The following is a 21573-nucleotide window of genomic DNA, read 5'->3' as shown; positions in this document are numbered from 1 at the left end:
CAAATTAGCATTGCTCCCCGACAGAAACAGAACAATCTTGGAGTTCCCGTCGTGGCTCAGTGGCTAATGAACCCAACTAGTAACCATGAGGTTTCGGGTTCCATCCCTGGCTTCACTCAGTGGGTTAAGGATCCCGAGTCACCATGAGCTGTGGTGTAGGTGGCAGACGCGGCTTGGATCCCACAGTGCTATATGGCTGTGGCTGTGGCCAGCAGCTATAGCTCCCATTCAACCTCTAGCCTGGGAACCTCCATATGCAGCCCTAAAAAGGCAAAAAAGACAAAAGAAAAAAAAAAAAAAGGAAAGAAAGAGAACAATCTTTACCTCATCCTAACCAAAACAATGTATTTTATTAAGTTAAACAACAAAAGGTAATCACTCTTTAAACAGAAGAGACTGAAAGTATGTTAATAGAGCTGGAATGGTATCAACATTCAGGATAACATGTTGCCCTTTCATAAAATGGAATACAAATTACACTAACACTCAATTGCCTATCTCTTACCTGGCCCTATCCATGCTGTTACTTCAATCTGCATGCCAAAGAAAAGTTTTCCTTTTGATGCAGTCAATGCTTTTTCTTGGTCCTCTTGCTGCCGAAAGAATACCAGACCATACCTCTCTTCTGAAGTTCCATGTATCTGCACTGAAGTCACCTTTCCAAATTTCTTAAATTCATGGAAAAGCCCATCTTTAAGGCTTGTATCTAAATGCCCAAACAAAAACAAGTTGCTTATTTTTCTAATTTAGTTACAACTCAAAATGTAAGCTACTAAATCTTTAGCTTCATTTTTGACCTAATTAGCATTAAAATGTTACTTTTTAAAGTAAAATAACTCTTAAAAAGGCATTTTAGAGAATACTGTACAATCTGAAAATAAACTGTTAGAAGATATTACTAGTTATTTGTTAGGTGAGAAATGAATATCATGGTTATGCAGAAAAATTTCCTTATGTTTTACATACAAAAGTACAATCTTTTAAGTCAGTACGAAATAATGTAACATCAGGGATTTACTTGACATTAAAAAGGTAACAAGAACAGGAAAGAAGATGGGAGACAGATAAAGCAAGTATGGCAAAATATTGATGATTTTTTTAAGCTGGGGTTTGGTGCAAGGGGAGTTCATTTTGCTATTTCCTCTACTGTGGGTATATTTAAAATTTTCATGGTAAAAACTTTACACACACACATATATATGCATATATAAACTTAAAGACCTGAAAAAGAAAGCCCTATTTCTAGTTTTCCAAGCATCATGTCAATGATAAAACTGTGTGGGAAATGGCATGTAATATGTAAACAACTTTAAGGCCTTTCAGAGATGAATTACACCATCTGGAGGTCTTGTGTTAACTGCTTCATTATAATAAAAATTGTACAGAAAGACAAGCCAATTTTACTCCCCGTCCATTCCTAAATCACAAAGTAATCTAAATTAAAAGCTCACCAACACCTGTATGTCACAATATCTCTATGCATAAACCTAGCACATATGTTTTATAGGCTATTTTCTCTCTCTCTCTCTCTTTTTTTTTTTTTTGTCTGTTGTCCTTTTTTAATGCCACACCTGCGGCATACGGAGGTTCCCAGGCTAGGTGTTGAATCGGAGCTGTAGCCACCAGGCTACGCCACAGCCACAGCAACGCCAGATCCAAGCCGCGTCTGCGACCTCAATCACAGTTCACGGCAACACCAGATCCTTAACCCACTAAGCGAGGCCAGGGATTGAACCCACAACCTCATGGTTCCTAGTTGGATTCATTTCTACTGCACCATGACAGGAACTCCAATGGGCTATTTTAATAAATAATACAAATAATTACTGAAATACACTTAGGTAAGAAATATTTAGTTTGGTCTTTGTTGGTCTGACCATCTATTATTACTAATAGTTGTTCACATAGTACTCAATACACTTGATGTAGAAATAACGTATTATGGACAGTTGTCAACTGAAAATATTGGGGAGTTCCCGTCGTGGCGCAGTGGTTAACGAATCCGACTGGGAACCATGAGGTTTCGGGTTCGGTTCCTGCCCTTGCTCAGTGGGTTAACGATCCGGTGTTGCCGTGAGCTGTGGTGTAGGTTGCAGACGCGGCTCGGATCCAGCGTTGCTGTGGCTCTGGCGTAGGCCGGTGGCTACAGCTCCGATTGGACCCCTAGCCTGGGAACCTCCATATGCCGCGGGAGCGGCCCAAGAAATAGCAACAACAACAACAACAAAAGACGACAAAAAAAAAAATATTGGGAGAGTTCCCGGCGTGTCTCAGTGGTTAACGAATCCAGCCAGGAACCATGAGGTTGTGGGTTCGATCTCTGGCCTTGCTCAGTGGGTTAAGGATTCAGTGTTGCTGTGAGCTGTGGTGTAGGTCACAGATATGGCTTGGATCCCATGTTGTTGTGGCTCTGGTGTAGGCGGCAGCAACACCTCCGATTAGACCCCTAGCCTGGGACCCTCCATATGTCAAGGGAGTGGCCCCAGAAAAGGCAAACAGACCAAAAAAAAAAAAAAAGAAAGAAAGAAAGAAAGAAAATATTGGGAATAAAGCCTACAGCAGAGCTTTTAACTATACGTCATTATTCATGACTTTCATTTCATTTCAAATGTTAGTATTCTGAAATGGGTATCCAAAAATAGTTTTTTTGTATTTTTTATCATGATTTTTAATTTCCAAGTTATTTCACACAGGATTCCAGACCAATATAAATCTTTCTTTTTTTTTGTCTTTTTTTTCCATTTCTTGGGCCGCTCCCGCAGCACATGGAGGTTCTCAGGCTAGGGGTCAAATGGGAGCTGTAGCCACCAGCCTACGCCAGAGCCACAGCAACGCAGGATCCGAGCCACATCTGCAACCTACACCACAGCTCATGGTAACGCCGGATCCTTAACCCACTGAGCAAGGCCAGGGATCGAACCCTCAACCTCATGTTCCTAGTTGGATTCGTTAACCACTGCGCCACCATGGGAACTCCAGACCAATATAAATCTAATTAAAAATAGTGCTTCCACAATTTCATCATACCGAATTTTCCATAGTATCAAAATATTTAATCCAAAAGGCAGTTTTATTAAAAAATAAACCATGTTTTCTCTATATAATATACAAGTTTTGTGTGTATATGTATATGCATATAATATGCATAATATATGTAAATGTATGTGTATATGATAAAGTATAAATAAAGTAACATGCAATCTTTACATAAATAACAACCTAGAAACTACATGAAGTTATAACCACTTACTTTTTCTGACATGGCATTAAATGTCAATGAACCACAAAAAGAAAAGAAGGGAGACAAAGTTGAAAGACAAGGAGAAAATATTACCAACAGTCAGAATAAGAGAGGGATATATTTAAATAAGTCCTATACAAAGTATAGAATTTAAATCTCTCAGTCACACATTCCCCAATAGTAGCAGAGAGGAAAGCACCTTAACACAAAATTTTACCTGTGGAGCGTACTGGAAGATTCTGAACCTTGATCCCAAAACTTTTGCGGGGCTCATCTTTTTCCAAGGATGAAAGCAACTGCGAAGTGGGCGCCGGGACTGCTGCAGATTGAACTGATCGGGCTGGAGAATCATCGCTTGAACTACTGCTGGAATCAGTGCTACAGAGGGCGAAAAGAAAACTTTAGTGAAAACAATAAACAAACAGAAAATGAGTCAATGAGTCGCATAAAAAACTTCTTAAAAACAACAAGTGGCAATAATTAAAATGTCTAAATTTCAGGTCTGAAACTTCTGGACACCCTTCCTTCTTCTCAACATCTATTTTATCACTCTTACCTTCAGACATGGCAAAAGACAGCAAACACTGGGCTGAGAATGTGGAAGGGAAAGTAACAATCTTTTACCACCAGAGCCACCTAAAGACAAATGTCTCCTGAACAAAATCTGAACATTTTTTTCCAAATGAAATAAGACTAGTAAACACAATTAACAGAGGAGTAAATATATGGGTTTTGGATTCAGAGATATTGACTTGAATTGTGGCTCAGACCTACACCATGTATACTTAGACAAGTCACCTGACCTCTTGCTAATAAGCCTGTTTCTACACCTGTAAAATGGAAATAATAATACTACCTATCTCACCGCCTTAAGAATAAAATAACCCACAGGTTTAAAGAGTTTCCGATATGACCACAATCAATAAATGAAGGGGCACTGCTCTGTGACTATTATTACTACTATTACCGCACCTCATGGTAAAATTAATTTTTAGGAAAAAAAGCAGATACCTCAAATAATTTCCTGTGTAATTTTGATTTTAAAATTGTTGAAGGACTAATAAAAAATATAAGTTACTTGAGTCTTGTTAGCTTAGGCTCTTTGCAAATAATACGGAAATGAGAGTCAATGAAATTGAATTTCTCTCTTCAATTATTTATTTATTTTTTTGCAGCGCCACATGTGCAGCATATGGAAGTTCCTAGGCTAGGGGTTGAATTGGAGCTGCAGCTGCTGGCCTATGCCACAGCCACAGCAACGTGGGATCCAAGCCTCATCTTCAACCAATACCACAGCTCATAGCAACACTGGATCCCTTAACCCATTGAGCAAGGCCAGGGATCGAACCTGCGTCCTTGTGGATACTAGTGGGGTTCATTACCACTCAGCCACAATGGGAACTCCTCTCTCTTCAAGTTAATACAAACTTCAAAGGAGGAGACAGTTGAGTTGAAAGACAAGGAGAAATTATTACCAACATGGTCAGAATAAGAGAAATATACATTATAATAAGTTACTATGCCTAAGAACCATGTGAGAAATATAAAATGATCTTTCCAGCACTGCATGTGAAAGATTGTTATGTTTTTAATTTCTCTTATAGCTTTCTCAAAGATATTAATAAAAAGCTATTTACAGGTTCTGGTATTCCCAAGTTTTTGAAATTCTGCTTCACACTCTCCTTACTGTGGAAGACTTAATCCCTGAAGCAAATAATTCAGGGAGTGGGGGATCCAGCAGTTTTTATCATTTGCACTCAGACTACAGCTCTCACATCCAAGATAAACTAGAAACCAGCTAGATGAGTAAGTGAACCTAGGATCTGAGACAAATTTGCTACTGCTTATAAAAAAATAAATACTATAAAAAATAGAATTTACACAGCATTTTTTAACTTTCACATAACGCAAAACATAAAAACTCTGAGATTATCAAAGTTTTCTGCAGTTAGAAACATAAAAAAATAAACCTATGAGAAAAGGAGACATTTAAGTTACACAATACACAAGTTACACTATGGATAAAAGCCTCAAGAGAGAACCACAAGTCATTACTGCCAGGCCTGCTATAAATGACTGGGTTTCAGTTTTCCCATCAATAAAAATAAATTTTTTTCCAGATGATTGAACAAATTAGTGTTTCTGGTACTAAGTGAATATGATACCATACTTTCATTCAAATTAGAGATAATAAAATTAACTGTCTTTATTACAGAAGAAAAATATGTTTGTTATACTCCAAGCAATATAAGATTATTCACAAGGCCACAAGATGACAACAGTAAGAATATGCATGTGACTTACCAATTTAATTCTAAGGAATCATAAAATAACCATTAGGGAAAATACTACCAATATTACATACAGCAAAATTCCTTAGAAGTAGTGGGTAAAGAAGTAAATATGGGCAATAGCAGAATTTCTGGGTACTAAAATAACGAGCTAATAAAAAAAGTTCTGTTTAAGGCCTTATTTTTATAATGCAGAGGAAGGAGATCAATAGCAACAATGATTTTAAAGAACAGGAGTTCCTGTCGTGGCTCAGTGGTAACAAACCTGACTAGTATCCATGAGGACTTGTATCCCTGGCCTTGCTCAGTGGTTAAGGATCTGGGGCAGCCATGAGCTGTGGTGTAGGCTGCAGACACAGCTTGGATCCTGAGTTGCTGTGGTGCAGGCCGGCAGCTACAGCTCTGATTCCACCCCTAGCCTAGGAACTTCCATGTGCCTCGGGTGCAACCCTAAAAAAAAAAAAAAAAAAAAAAAAAAAAAAGGGCACAAAACAGTGATAAGAATTAAATTTGTTATAAATGCCATCACACTTTTGGTGAATTCCCTATTGGCCTATTAGCACACCAATTATGAAACAAGATGTAAAGTTTAACTGGCAGAAATACCTGCTAACCTATTTGAAGTGATAACTAAAAAGGAAAGTTTTAATAAGTTGTGAAAAGATAAAACAACGTAACTTTTGAATTCACATTTGTACAGAGACACCCAAAAACTTTTCAGTTCTATAAACTGAAAGAAAACCCTAACACCCAGAATATCTGTGTCAAGTTTAACTTTATGCTTTTTTTTTTTAAGGGCACACCTGAGGGCACATGGAGGTTCCTAGGCTAGAGGATGAATCAGAGCTATAGCTGCCAGGCTATGCCAGAGCCACAGCAACGCAGGATCAGACCCACATCTGTGACCTACACCACAGCTCATGGTAATGCCAGATACTTAACCCACTGATCAAGGCAAGAGATCGACCAGCATCCTCCTGGATACTAGTTGGGTTCATTACCACTGAGCCACAACAGGAACTCCTCAAATTTAACTTTAAGAAATTCTTATTTTTAGGAGCCCCCGTTGTGGCTTAGCGGAAACGAATCTGACTAGCATTCATGAGGACGCAGGTTCGATCCCTGGCCTCGTCCAGTGGGCTAAGGATCCGGCATTGCTGTGAGCTGTGATAGAGGTCATAGGTGTGGCTCAGATCTGGCATTGCTGTGGCTGTGGTATAGGCTGGGAGCTAAAGCTCCGATTCAACCCCTAGGCTGGGAACCTCTGCATGCCACAGGTGTGGCTCTAAAAAGACACACACAAAAAATTATTATTTTTATAATTTTGTTAAAACTGAAGAATTGTAACAGTTTATCAAAACTTATGCCGTATAGTATTTCAGTTTTTTTAAAAGCCAAAAAGAGTTAATTAGAAGCTTTCTAATTTAAATTGTCTTAAAGTGGTAGTAATGGTACATCAACTAATAACTTTAATAAAGTGGATAAATTTACCTGCCACAATAGGCATGTGAACAGATGCTAATTATTAGCGAAATGAAAACAAAAACTACAATGACCTCTTTTTTTTTTTTTTTGTCATTTAGGGCTACATCTGAGGCATATGGAGGTTCCCAGGCTAGGGATCCAATTGGAACTACAGCCACTGGCCTACGCTAGAGCCACAGCAACGCCAGGTCTGAGCTGCATCTGCAACCTACACCACAGCTCACGGCAACGCTGTATCCTTAATCCCCTGAGCAAGGCCAGGGATCGATCCCGTATCCTCATGGATGCTAGTGGGGTTTGCTAACCGCTGAGCCACAACGGGAACTCCCAAAAAGTACAATGAGATACCATGTCACAATAGTCAGAATGGCCACCATCAAAAAATCTACAAATAATAAATGCTGGAGAGGGTGTGGAGAAAAGGAAACTGTCCCACAGTGTTGGTAGGAATGTAAACTGGTGCAGCCACTATGGAAAACAGCATAGAGGTTCCTTAGAAAACTAAAAACAGAATTGCCATATGATCCAACAATCCCACTCCTGGGCATATATCCAGAAAAAAACTGTAATTCAAAAAGATACATACACCCCAATGTTCACAGCAGCACTATTCACAATAGCCAAGACATGGAAGCAACCTAAATGTCCACTGCCACAAAAACGGATAAAGAAGATGTGGTACAAATGTAAAGTGGAATATTATTCAGCCATAAAAAGAAAGAAATAACACCCCTGCAATAACATGGCTGGACCTAGAGATTATCATACTAAATGAAGTGAGACAGAGAAAGACAAACATCATATGGTATCACTTATATGTGGAATCTTTTAAAAAAATGATACAAATGAACTTATTTACTCAACAGAAACAGACTCACAGATTTTGAAAACAAACTTATGGTTGCCAAAGAGAAAACTGTGGGGAGAGTATCAATTTAGGAGTTTGGGATTAACATATACACACTATTATATATAAAATACCCAACAAGGATCTACTGTATAGAACAGAGAACTCTACTCAATATTCTGTCATAACCTATATAGGAAAAGAATCTGAAAAAGAATGGGTATAGTATATGTATAACTGAATCACTTTGCTGTAGGCCTGAGACTAATAAAACATAGTAAATCAACCACACTCCAGTGAAATCATCTTAAAATAAAAATAAAAAGGAGTTCCCGTCATAGCTCAGTAGAAACAAATCTTACTAGCATCCATGAGGATGCAGGTTCGATCCCAGGCCTCACTCAGTGGGTTAAGGATCCGGCATTGCCCTGAGCTATGGTGTAGGTCACAGATGAGGCTCAGATCTCCCATTGCTGTGGCTGTGGTATAGGCTGGCAGCTACAGCTCTGATTCAACCCCTAGCCTGGGAACCGCCATATGCCATGGGTGTGGTGTAAAAATACAAAAGACAAAAATTAATTAATTAATTTGCCTGGGCATATCACTATTACTTTTTCAACATTACTTTAAAGTTCTAAATGGTAAAGAACTTGAAATAAATTCAATTTAAAGGAAATCTAATTATACTTTTCCTGAGCATGTATGACAATTAAGGCTGTGCTTATAATTTTTAAATTAAGATTACTAAGAAAACTAAGAAGCAGATCTGATCAAAATTCCCATAATGGAGAAATACAAGAATAAGCAATGGGTTACATAACGATTCTTGATAAGCAAACACAATAATAGGATGCCAGGATTCTCTTAAACCAAATTATGGTGTCAAATAAGCAACCATTACCATTCAAACAGCCACTTTATACACAAAACTACAGTGAGCATTTGAATCTTAACACTGAAAATATCAAGGCACTGACTATGCTATTTATGACTCCAAGCTAAATACGTTTGCACACAAGAGTAACATCCAATAACTGACTTCTACATATATATCCCTACATTATTTGTAAACACTTGATTATGAAAATTATGCATCTATTTGACCAAATTAACTTGAGAGATAAAACAAAAGTGTGGCATAAATAGATTTTTTTTTTTTTTTTTTTTTGGTCTTTTAGGGCCTCAACCACGGCACATGGAGGTTCCCAGGCTAGGGGTCGAATTGGAGCTACAGCCACTGGCCAATGCCACAGCCATGCCAGATCCGAGACATGTTTGCAAACTACACCACAGCTCACAGCAACACCGGATCCTTAACCCACTGAGCGAGGCCAGGGATCAAATCCGCATCCTCATGGATACTAGTCAGATTCGTTTCAGCTGAGCCACAACGGGAACTCTTTTTGGTCTTTTTAGGGCTGCACTTGCAGCATATGGAGGTTTCCCAAGCTAGGGGTCAAATCAGAACTGCATCTGCCGGCCTATACCACAGCCATGCCAGATCCAAGCTACATCTGTGACCTACACTGCAGCTCATGGCAATGCTGGATCCTTAACAGTGATCAGGGCCAGGGACTGAACCTGCATCCTCACGGATACTAGTTGGGTTTGTTAACACTGAGCCACAACAGTAACTCCAAAAATAGATTTGTTAAAAAGGAGCAATTTAGGAGTTCCCATTGTGCTTCAGTAGATTAAGAACCTGAATAGCATCCATGAGGATGCAGGTTCAATCCCCAGACACACTTATCGGGCTAAGGGTACCATGCTGCCGAGAGCTTATGGTGCAGGTCACAGACCCAGCTCCAATTTGGTTTTGCTGTGGCTGTGGCAGAGGCCAGTGGCTGCAGCTCCAATTAGACCTTTGGCCTAGGAACGTCCAAATAAATAAATAATAAAAGGAGCAATTTTTAAGTGACTAAAAAAATTTTTGCAGTTAAATGAGTTAAGAGGGCCCATTTGTTAAATGTAAACATATCTCTCCTCTTCCATCAGGTAGCTAATAATTTCTTCTCTCTATATAATCAATATACAAACTTGAGTAAAGAGGGACAAGACGCAAAATGCAGACTTTCCATTAGGCTTGGGCAATTCAAAATAGGCCCAGTGTCCTTTGCATTTCCATTAAGTGAAAGGGAAAAATCATCTAATTTCTTAAATGGAATGTATCACCATACCAGGTAATAATCCCTCCAGATCCAATTTTTCACAGGTCCAAATTTTCAAGATGATCTTATCTTTACAGTGCAGCAGTTCCCTACATGTGGTCTGAGCAACTGGGTAGGCCTCTAAGATCATTTTGGAGGTCTGCTAAGTCCTTCCTATTTCAATTACATATGTGTGTGCGGCCACATTCTCTTCACTATACTTCACATACAAAAAAATATATATATAATCAATGCAAATACAGAGAATCTAGCTATAACATTAAACTAGACATTAAAGTTTGCCAAAAGATAAACAATGCCACTCATCTCACTACTTTTTGTTTTAAAAGACAGATATACCACACCAGCTAGAAAGCTAAAATTAAAACTGATTATGGAGCTTCCTTGCCAGAAGCAGACAACATCTTAAGGTAGATGGCTCTTCCAAGATCCTGGATGAAGATCTTTATATTCAATATGAAAACTTTATTCCTTTTGCCTTTTCATCACTTGCTTTTTCTCTCTGTAAATACACAGGAAGACAATGCTCCTTAACTCTGGCGAATACCACTAAATCTACCACAAAGGCCATAGAGGCATAACCAAAGTCCCTAGAATTTCTTGCTAATGGGGTTTGGGATGATATGATCACTGTAGATTGCTTACTGGCAAGACAAGCCATTAAGTCTATACCATAGCAAATACCTCCTACTGTACCTGGATCAAAACCTCCAGTATGGAGCAAATACAGGAAATTAATGAACAAGCCACTTGACTTAAAACAGGTAGATGTCCTTTCAAGGACATTCTTTGATTTATCTTATACCAACCTGTTTGGTTCATAGGGAACCCTAAGGAGCTTAATCAGTCTCTTTCTATTGGTATTATTATAATTTCCCTGGTGGGCTTGTTCTCTCAAGGGTCCTAAATTCATGTTTTAAGGGTCTTAAATTCAGCAGTACATCAGATGGTTTCACTGTACTTGGAGAGATATAAGATAAACAATGAGATGAAGAACAGCCCCCCCAAAAAAAATTCTTCCACAGACCAGACATAACCTATGAGTTTCACGAGACAAAAAGAATATAACGAGCTGATGGTCACCAAGAGCGGCACTAACACCAAATTCCTAGTTAAACTCTCATGTATGAGAAGAAAACAAAAAGGGGGGAGTTGATAAACAAGGAGACCTCTGTAAGCAAATCAAAACCTAAGCCTATAAATGCCTCAAAGTTAAGAAATCAAACCTAAGGACAACCAATAAAAAATAGCCAATTAGTCTTTTCCAAATAAGGCAAATACTAAAGCTATAACTGATCAAATAATTGTTCTGCTTTGCATCTGTCTTTCCTCTATAAAAGTATGTCCCACCTGTTGGTGGAGTGCTCCTAACCATTTCCAATTTGGCACTGCCCAATTCAAATAGAATTTTGCTCAAATAAAATATTAAAATTTAAAAGGAAAGAATAAAATCAAAGTTATATCAGATTAATTAATAAAATTTTCAACTTAAAAGATTAAATTTCTAATATGACAAGTGACAAAATAAATGAAAGCTCAATAATTTAAGATTGTAAAAAGGTCCTGAGTCCAGAAAGTTTAAACAAAACTAAAAGCAAAATACCCACTAGTTATGTGATTCCAATTCCATTTTCAGCTCTCCTTCTGATACAATCTGGATTAAGCCTCTGGTTCTTTTTTTTTTTTTTTTTTTTCCAGGGCCTCACCTGTGGCATATGCAAATTCCCAGGCTAGGGGTTGAATCAGAACTGCAGCTGCCAGCCTATGCCACAGGCACGGATCTGAGCCAAGTGAATGACCTACACTACAGCTCACAGCAACAACAGATGAGCAAGGCTAGGGATCAAACCTGCATCCAAATGGGTACTGGTCAGGTTCTTAACCTGCTGAGCCACAATGGCAACTCTGGCTTTTTTTTATAAGAAAATCATAAAGGACATACTCAACTGCTCAGTCTGGTAAGGTACGCCACCTCGTTTTGCCTCCCTAAACTTTAATTTCCCTAATGGATTACCAGACCTCATCACCGTCAAAGGTCCTGCTAACTCTACAGTTCTATGGCTCTCTACCTACCTCCAAACCTTCCAGCTCTCAAATACATACAAGATAAAGTCCATATTGTTCAACAAGGAAGAGGGGACCTTTTCCAACTTGGTCACAAACCTTCTAGTTGCTCCTGCTCATTTTCTCATCACTCACTTATTCTACCCACTAATGATCTAATTACCTGAATATTATACCAGTTTCTAATCATGGGCATCCCCCCTTTTTTTATTAGATATAAGATATAACCCTAATCCTTCAATTTCTTTTATGTAAATAGTGATAATACCACTGGTGAGGGGCTGTGGTGAGGATTTCATGAGTTAGTGATTATATAGTACTTAGCACTCTGTCTAGCACACAGCAATCATGAGAGCTCTTGTCCATACCCATTTTTATTGAAGACACCTTCTGTCCCTCCTGGCCTGCCCTGCCTTCAAGAATTAGCTAGCTCCAAGTTAACCTCCAGCTCTGCAACTGTTGACATTCCTACCCCACCCCATAATAATCACTGTTTTTTCTTTTTTTTCCCCTGTTTTTACAAGCCACACCTGTGGCATATGGATGTTCCCAGCTAGGGGTCCAATCACAGAGGCAGCTGCAGGCCTATGCCACAGCCACAACAGATCCGAGCCTCATCTGCGGACCTATCCCGTAGCTTGTGACACCACCAGATCCTTAAGCCACTGAGCAAGGCCAGGGATCAAATCCACATCCTCACAGAAACAATGTCGGATCCTTAACCTGCTGAGCCACAACAGGAACTCCAAGCATTCATCAGTTTGTTAATGTGTATTTTTAAGCCTACAATGTCTACCTCGAACCTCTTCAGTCTGTATTATGATTCATTTACCAGCTTCTTGAAAGTCTAAGATTGGATTCATCTTTCTAAACAGAGCCTAGCATGATGCACAGTAAGTAATGGATATGCCTCCAAGAAAATACTGATTTGAATTATGTAAGCAACTGAAACTAATGCCTAAGAAAGTACACCAAGCTCAATAAAATGAAGGTATTACCTACATTCAGTATCTAAGAGTGAAATGAAAATTTCTGATAAAATATTACTTTGTTGGAAACTACAAAGTGTTTCTTCTTTAATGTTTCATTATTTATTCAAGAAAAATAATGGCTATTCTATCCAAGATCCTAGAGTTCTGACACATTAATAACTTGACTGAAAAATCACTGGTAGGTCTCTTGTGGCTCAGCTGGTTAAGGATTTGGCATTGTCACTGTGGCATCTCCAGTCACTACTATGGGGAATGTTCAACCCCTGGCCCAGGAACTTCCATATGCTGCAGGTACAGCCATAAAATAAAATAAAATAAAACAAAATAAAATAATTCACTGGTAACTATGAAAAAAAAAAAAACTCTTCATGGATCCTGTCATTTAGAACTTTGTAGTTTTTTGTTTTTGTTTTTTCTTTGTCTTTTGTCTTTTTAGGGCCGAACCCGCAGCATGTGGAGGTTCCAGGCTAGGGGTCTAATCGGAGCTACAGCTGCTGGGCTACAACACAGCCACAGCAACACCAGATCTGAGCCTCATCTGTGACCTACAACACAGCTCATGGCAACGCCAGATCCTTAACCCACCGAGCAAAGCCAGGGATTAAACCTGCAACCTCATGACAGGAACTCCTGTAGATGATTTTTTTTAAATAAACATTTTCTGGGATGAAAACAAAATCATAATTAAAACACACGAAACAGGAGTTCCCGTCGTGGCGCAGTGGTTAACGAATCCGACTAGGAACCATGAGGTTGCGGGTTCGGTCCCTGCCCTTGCTCAGTGGGTTAACGATCCGGCGTTGCCGTGAGCTGTGGTGTAGGTTGCAGACGCGGCTCGGATCCTGCGTTGCTGTGGCTCTGGTGTAGGCCAGTGGCTACAGCTCCGATTCAACCCCTAGCCTGGGAACCTCCATATGCCACGGGAGCTGCCCAAGAAATAGCAACAACAACAACAACAAAAAAAAAACACAAAACAATGCTTTAAATATCTATCAAAGTCCAGATTCTATTTCATTCATAAACCCTGTAATTGTGAATACCTATATAGCTCTCAGCTCAGGGCAATTCTGGCCTCCAAGGGACATTTCTGGATGTCGCAATTGTGGATAGGGGTGAAGCTTACTGCTATTTAGTGGGTAGAGGCCAGGGATGCTGCTAAACATCCTATAGTGCACAGGATAGTCCCCATAACAAAGAACTATCCGACCTCAAATGTGAAATAGCACCAAGGTTGAGAAACCCTGGCCTACATTACTTCTTTGACCGCTTTCCTATCTTTTGAAAATCCAATATGCTAATTTTAAGCTGCAAGCCAAATGTGGGATCCTTAAAGTGACTGTTCTTCCTTGTTACTAATATATCACTTCATAAAAATCTTCTAATAATGCTAAAATTTACAGGAAAAAAAAAGGTCAACTTCTAAAAATTAGACTGAGAGGAAGCTGGGATTTGAAACATGCTGAAGTCACTCAATTTTGAAAAACATGACAAAAATGAAAACCCCAAATAGCTTTTTACAATACTTGCAGAAAAAACTTTTATAATTATGAAAAACAAATGGGAGAAATATACAGTATTGCTACCATTATTCTAGTAAGGTTTACATCAATGAAAACTATTCCATTTATGTCAAAAATGGCTTTTCAGCTCAATAGTTTTCTTTACCCTAAGTGTAGGAACTTAAATGGTAGTTTAGTACAAAATTAGACTTCTCCCCACCAAAGTTACCATGGTCAGAAGAAATTCGTAAAACTTGTGGGCAGAGCTTCCAGGCCTGCCCACTTGTATCTCTCACAAGTGTCCTATCTTAATAAATCCATTTCCTGCCTATCAAAAAAAAAAAAAAAAAAAAAACCTTCTATCGTGCACAAAGAGCTTAATGGGGCACTGACGATGCCAGATCCTTAACCTGCTGAACCACCAGGGAACTCCTCATAGCCCATTTAATAGCCAAAAGGGGGAAGCAAACCAAGTGTCTAGCAACAGATGACTGGATAAACAAAACTTTGTATCTACATACAATGGAATATTACTCGGCCCTTAAAAGGAAGAAAATTTTGACTTAGGCTAAAACTTGGGCATATCTTGAGGACATTATGCTAAGTGAAATAAGCCAGTCGCAGAAGGATAAATATTGTATGACTCAGTTTTCATGAGGTATCTAGAGTAGTCAAATTCACAGAGAGAAAGAATGCTAGCATTGCCAGAGGCTTGGGAAGAGGAGAACAGGAAGTTGTTTAATGGAAAGATTAAATAAAGGTTCTAGAGATGAAGAGTGATGATGGCTGCACAACAAGGTTTGAGTGTACTTAATGCCACTAAACTGTACACTTAAAAATGGATAAAATGTTAAATTTTATGGGTTTTTTTTTTTACACCACAACTCACAGCAACATCCTTAACCCACTGAGCAAGGCCAGGGATCGAACCCGCATTCGCATGGATACTATCGAGTTCGTAACCCACTGAGCCACAGTGGAAACTCCCAAATATTCTGTGACTTCAATTCACACACACACACACACAAATATGATCTAAGAAGTAAAGTACGAAAAGAACTGTTCTCTTTGTTCCTTAGAAAAAGATGAGAGATTCCGAACCACTTAACGTAACAGGCCAGGGATCAAACCTGAATCCTCATGGACACATTATAGGTTATTACAAGATATTAAATGCTGTTCCCTATGCTACTCAGTAGGTTCTTATTGTTTATCTGTTAATCCCAAACTCCTCTAATTTATCCCTCCCCCTCCCTTTTCCCTTTTGTAACCATAAGTTTGTTTTCTATGTCTGTGAGTCTATTTGTTTTGTAAATAAGTTCATCTGTATCGTTTTTAGATTCTACATATAAGTGATATTGTAGGATATTTGTCTTTCTCTGTCTGACTTCACTTAGCATGATAATCTCTAGGGCCATCCATGTTGCTGCAAGTGGTGTTATTTCATTCTTTTTTATGGATAATATTCCAGCGCATAGGTGTGCATGCGTGGGGGTGTGTGTGTGTATAGAAGTTTCCTCTTAATAGACATAGGTAGAAACAGAAAGAGAACCATAACCCACCAGCAGCAATTTTTCTTTTTACTGAAGTTAGTTTTTATTGCTGATATAAAAACTAATGATTTGGAGTTCCTGTCGTGGCGTAGTGGTTAACAAATCTGACTAGGAACCATGAAGTTGCAGGTTCGATCCCTAGTCTTGCTCAGTGGGTTAAGGATCCAGCGTTGCCGTGAGCTGTGGTGTAGGTTGCAGATGTGGCTTGGATCCCACGCTGCTGTGGCTCTGGCATAAGCTAGCAGCTATAGCTCCGATTAGACTCCTAGCCTGGGAACCTCCATAAGCTGCGGGAGCGGCCCTAGAAAAGGCAAAAAGACAACAACAACAACAAAATTAATGATTTATTTCCTAATGATTTTTAGGTGTAACAGAAAATTTAGACCTCCAAAAATTAACTTTTCTCTTTTTTTTTGTTTTTTAGGGCCACACTTGCAGAACATGGAAGTTCCCAGGCTAGGGGTCAAATTGGAGCTGCAGCTGCTGGCCTACAAGCACAGCCACAGAAATGCTAGATCTGAGCCATGTCTGTGATCTATATATACCACAGCTCATGGCAATGCTGGATCTTTTTCTTTCGCTTCTTAGGGCCACACCTACAGCATATGGAAGTTCCCAGGCTAGAGGCACTGAATTGGAGCTACAGCTGCCGGCCTACACCATAGCCACAGCAACACTGGATCTGAGCCACATCTGTGACTTACACCACAGCTCATAGCAATGTCGGATTCTGGACCCACAGAGCGAGGCCAGGGATTGAACCTGCATCCTCATGGATCCTAGTAGGGTTCAATACTCCTGAGCCTCAAGAACTCCAGAAATTAACTTTTCTTGAGTTCTAGTTTCCATCTAGCCTTGACCTATGAGCATCTATAAATATCAAGCATGTCTAAACCTTAGACAAGTACTAGCTCCACTTGACAGGTAGATTAAATAGGTTTAGTGTTCATGGTCACTACAGTGGTAAACTCAGCCACGGTATTTAAAGTAACTAGTTTTGGAGTTCCCGGCGTGGCCCAGTGGAAATGAATCCTACTAGGAACCATGATTGATTGCGGGTTCAATCCCAGCCTTGATCAGTAGGTTAAAGATCCGGCATTGCTGTGAGCTGTGGTGTAGGTTGAATATGCAGATTGGATCTGATGTTGCTGTGACGTAGGCCAGCATCTGTAGCTCCAACTGAACCCCCAGCCTGGGAACCTCCATATGCCGTGGGTGCGGCTCTAAAAAGTAAAAAAATAAAAAATAAAATTAAAAAATAACAAAAAAAATTTGGGAGTTCCTGCTTAAAAAAAAAAAAAAACCAGCTAATTTTATTTTTCTCCCTATTCTAAAGCCCAAAAGTCTATATAATGAAAGAAAAAAGAAACTCATTAAAGACTAGTTTTTAAAGAGTACCTTATTTCGGCAGAAAATACTGTTTAAAATTGAGCTTAAGTATGCTTTGCGTGGTTAGCTTCATCACAAAAAATTAACTACAAGTAACTCTTTGGGATGCAATTACAGCTGCAAGTTACATTTTTAAGCTTACTACTAATTTTGAGTAGAATTAAATTAAAAGGAATATGGAAAGAGTTAATCCATAAAATGACCTCTGCATAATTAAAGGTCCCTACCCTCCCCTCAAAAAAACCCTGAAAGAATATTACTCAGTCTTAAAAAGGAAGAAAATTCTGACATTTGTTACAAAACCGATGGATCTCTAAAGCACTGTGTTAAGTTAAATAAGCCAAACACAAAAGGATAAATAACATATATTGCATTCATATGAGGTAACTGGAATGGACAAATTCATAGACAGAATGTAGAATGGTGGCTACCAAGGGCTGGGGAAGAGAAGAAAGGGAAGTTATTGTTTAATAGTTACAACGTTTCAGTTTGGGAAGACTTAAAAGTTCTGGAGATAACTGGTGGTAACAGTTGTACAACAAAGCAAATATATTCAATGCCACCGAATTGTGCACTTAAAAATGGTTAATATGGTAATTTATGTTACGTATATTTTACCACAATTTTTTTTTAATTGAAAGCTTACAAGTTTGGGCATTTAAAAAATAATGTGGTTGTTTTAGTACAAAATTCATAGTAGATACAGTGAAAAAATTATTTTTCTACATATTCTCACTGTGTCCAAAACACAGACCTTACTCTAGGGCCAAGAGTGCTTTTAGCTTAAATTCCAAAGAGCCTAGGCCTGCAGAGTCATCAAATTCTTGGCAATCCAGAAAACCTGCTACTTAAGTAAAGCAAAAAGCATCAAACATGCATGTGCCCTAGAAGTAATAAGTAAGTACAACACGCCTGCCCAAGGAAGAAGAAATCCTTCTGTATGTTAGCAAAGCCCTTTAAACACCCATGGGACACTTCATTCAAAGGACACACTGAGGAAAAATCTAAACTGTTTAACAGTGGGGTTTTCTTATTTCCTTAACCACACAAAGTATATAAAACTAGATATATTTCTTATATGAACAACTAAATGGCATAAACGGTCTCAGATCAAGTGAAACCATTCTGGGGTTTGCTTTTTTTTTTAAATTCCAAATGCTGTATGCAGCCTTTACCAAAACCAAAAGTAAATATGAACTCTGGGTTTTGCAGTCTTTCCAATTTAACTTTGGTACTAATCACATCTTCTTCCTATACAGAATAAAAAAGAAGTTTGCTGTTCTATTAAGGCAGTTCCAGATTCAAGAGGTTAGAAAGGCACCTAACTGTCCACCTAGAAGCCTAAAGCCATCCACTGTTTGATGCACTTGTTTATTTATAAATGACTTCAAATTACCAAGAAACTCCAGCTTGAAGTCCTGCTTAAACAACTCCTCTGCAGTTTCTTCCAGTTGAAACAAACACAAAGCTATAGTTCAAATGGCTCCAACCACCATGACACAGCACAATGAGAAGGCCAGTCTGCCCTCCCTGCCCCTCCCACAATCGAAAATAACATTCAAAGAATCATAAAACTCTGCCCCTCCCCCCCAGTTTTGGTTACATAAATCACGCCTAGAAGCAACACAAGTATCTATTAAATGTGTGTCTTATTCTAATTCCAACACCAAAATTCCATGTTATTAGACACATTTTACACTTCTATTGATTAGCCATCACTTAAAAACTACCTTCAGGAATTCCCTTCATGGTGCAGCAGAAACGAATCCGTCTAGGAACCATGAGGTTGCAGGTTCCATCCCTGGCCTCACTCAGTGGGTTAAGGATTTGGCATGGCCGTGAGCTGTGGTGTAGGTCACAGACTCAGATCGAATCTGATATTGCTGTGGCTGTGAGTAGGCCGGCAGCTACAGATCAGATTCAACCCCTACCCTGGGAACCTCTGTATGCTACGTATGTGGCTATAAAAAGCAAAAAAAAAAAACACTTCAGATTATGATTTGGGGTTTTCTTTAATTAAAAAAAAAAAACACTCTGGTTAAGATGACTTGATTTTCTTCTTGGGGGATCAAACTAATTTATTTAGGTTTACCTAGCAAAGTTTTTCAACAGCTGAAACATTCCTTTGGCCACTCTAAAAATTCACATGCATTTTAATATTGTAGCCTGACTGATACCAAATATGTTAAAGACACAATATGCAAGTAGTTCCGTCTATATTTTAAGCTTAAAAGTCCCAAGAGCCTTTTCCATTAATCCATAATTTCAATGAGAACTGAAGTCTTGAGAACTAATAAAAATAATGGATTCTAATTCTTTAAACAAAATGAAAAGCACTAAATGGATGCACAAATTACTTCATGACATTCTATAGTGATAGAACTCATTTGTAGAACTGTGCTGTCCAACAGACATTTAATAGAAGCCAAAAATGTAATTAAAAATTTTTAAGTAGCCACTTTGAAAAGAATGTGACATTTAATACTTTAGTTAATGTAATATATTCAAAATATTATTTCAGCATGCAGTGAACATAAAAACTATTAATACTTTTTTGCTCTAACTTCAAAATTCTGTATTTTTAAAAATAGTTCTGAGATATAATTTCATACCATAAGAGTGAACCATTTAAAAGTTACAACTGTTGTAAACTATAAATAAAATTTATTCAGATGGCCAACAAGCACATGAAAAAATGCTCAATATCATGTTTATTAGAGAAATGCAAATCAAAACTACTATGAGGTACCTACCACCTCACACCAGTCAGAATGGCCATCATTAATAAGTCCACAAATAAATGCTGGAGAGAGTATGGAGAAAAGGGAACCCTCCACTCACCTGCACTGTTGGTGGGAATATAAATTGGTACAACCACTATAGAAAACAGTATAGATGTACCTTAGAAAACTATATATAGAACTACCATATGACCCAGCAATCCCACTCTTGGGCATATATCCAGACAAAACTTTCCTTGAAAAAGACACATGCACCCATATGTTCATTGTAGCACTATTCACAATAGCCAAGACATGGAAACAACCTAAATGTCCACCGACAGATGAATGGATTAAGAAGATATGGTATATATACACAATGGAATACTACTCAGCCATAAAAAAGAACAAAATAATGCCATTTGCAGCAACATGGATGGAACTAGAGAGTCTCATACTGAGTGAGGTCAGAAAGAGAAAGACAAATACCATCTGATATCACTTATATCTGGAATCTAATACATGGCACAAATGAACCTTTCCACAGAAAAGAAAATCATGGACATGGAGAACAGGCTTGTGGTTGCCAGGGGGAAGGGGGAGGGAGTGGGACAGACTCGCAATTTGGGGTTAATAGATGCAAACTATTGCCTTTGGAATGGGTAAGCAATGAGCTCTTGCTGTATAGCACTGGGAACTGTATCCAGTCACTTACGATGGAGCATGATAATGTGAGAAAAAGGAATGTACATGTGTATGTGTGACAAGGTCACCTTGTACAGTAGAAAACTGACAGAACAGTGTAAACCAGCTATAATGGGGAAAAAATTCTAAAAAATAAAATAAAACGTATTGAATTTTTTTTTACCTTTTTCTTTTTTTTTTTTGCTTTTTAGGGTCACACTAGCGGCATGTGGAGGTTCCCAGGCTACAGGTTGAATCAGAGCAACAGCTGCTGGCCTATGCCACAGCCATGCAGGATCCAAGCCATGTCTGTGACCTACACCACAGCTTACAGCAACACCGGATCCATAACCCACTGAGCGAGGGATTGAACCCGCAACCTCATGGTTCCTAAAACAGATTCGTTTCTGCTGCACCATGACAGGAACTCCAAATTTATTGAATTTTAAAAAACATAAAAGTATACAATTAATGGTTTTAGTATATTTATGGAGTTATACAATCATCACCATAATGTAACTCTGGTAGTTCCGCATTGCCCTCAAAAGAAACCTCATCCCTATTAGCAGCACTCCCCATTCTCTTCCACTCCTGGCCCTAGGTGACCAGTAGTATACTTTCTGTCTCTGTAAATTTACCT

General features: G+C 38.7%; 1 protein-coding gene across 1 annotated transcript in view; it reads right to left on the bottom strand.

Annotated features, from left to right (window-relative positions):
- SPEN (spen family transcriptional repressor) overlaps nucleotides 1-21573 on the bottom strand; it is a 91904-nt gene that overhangs the window by 27412 nt on the left and 42919 nt on the right. Inside the window, 2 exon segments of the mRNA XM_021095393.1 lie at nucleotides 506-706; nucleotides 3459-3619. Of these exon segments, the coding sequence (XP_020951052.1) occupies nucleotides 506-706; nucleotides 3459-3619 (362 nt within the window).

The sequence above is a fragment of the Sus scrofa genome, chromosome 6 (assembly GCF_000003025.6).
Source record: "Sus scrofa isolate TJ Tabasco breed Duroc chromosome 6, Sscrofa11.1, whole genome shotgun sequence".
Classification (NCBI taxonomy): Eukaryota; Metazoa; Chordata; class Mammalia; order Artiodactyla; family Suidae; genus Sus; species Sus scrofa.
The sequence above is the reverse complement of the archived record's forward strand: the minus strand, read 5'-3'. Positions and strand labels throughout refer to the sequence as shown.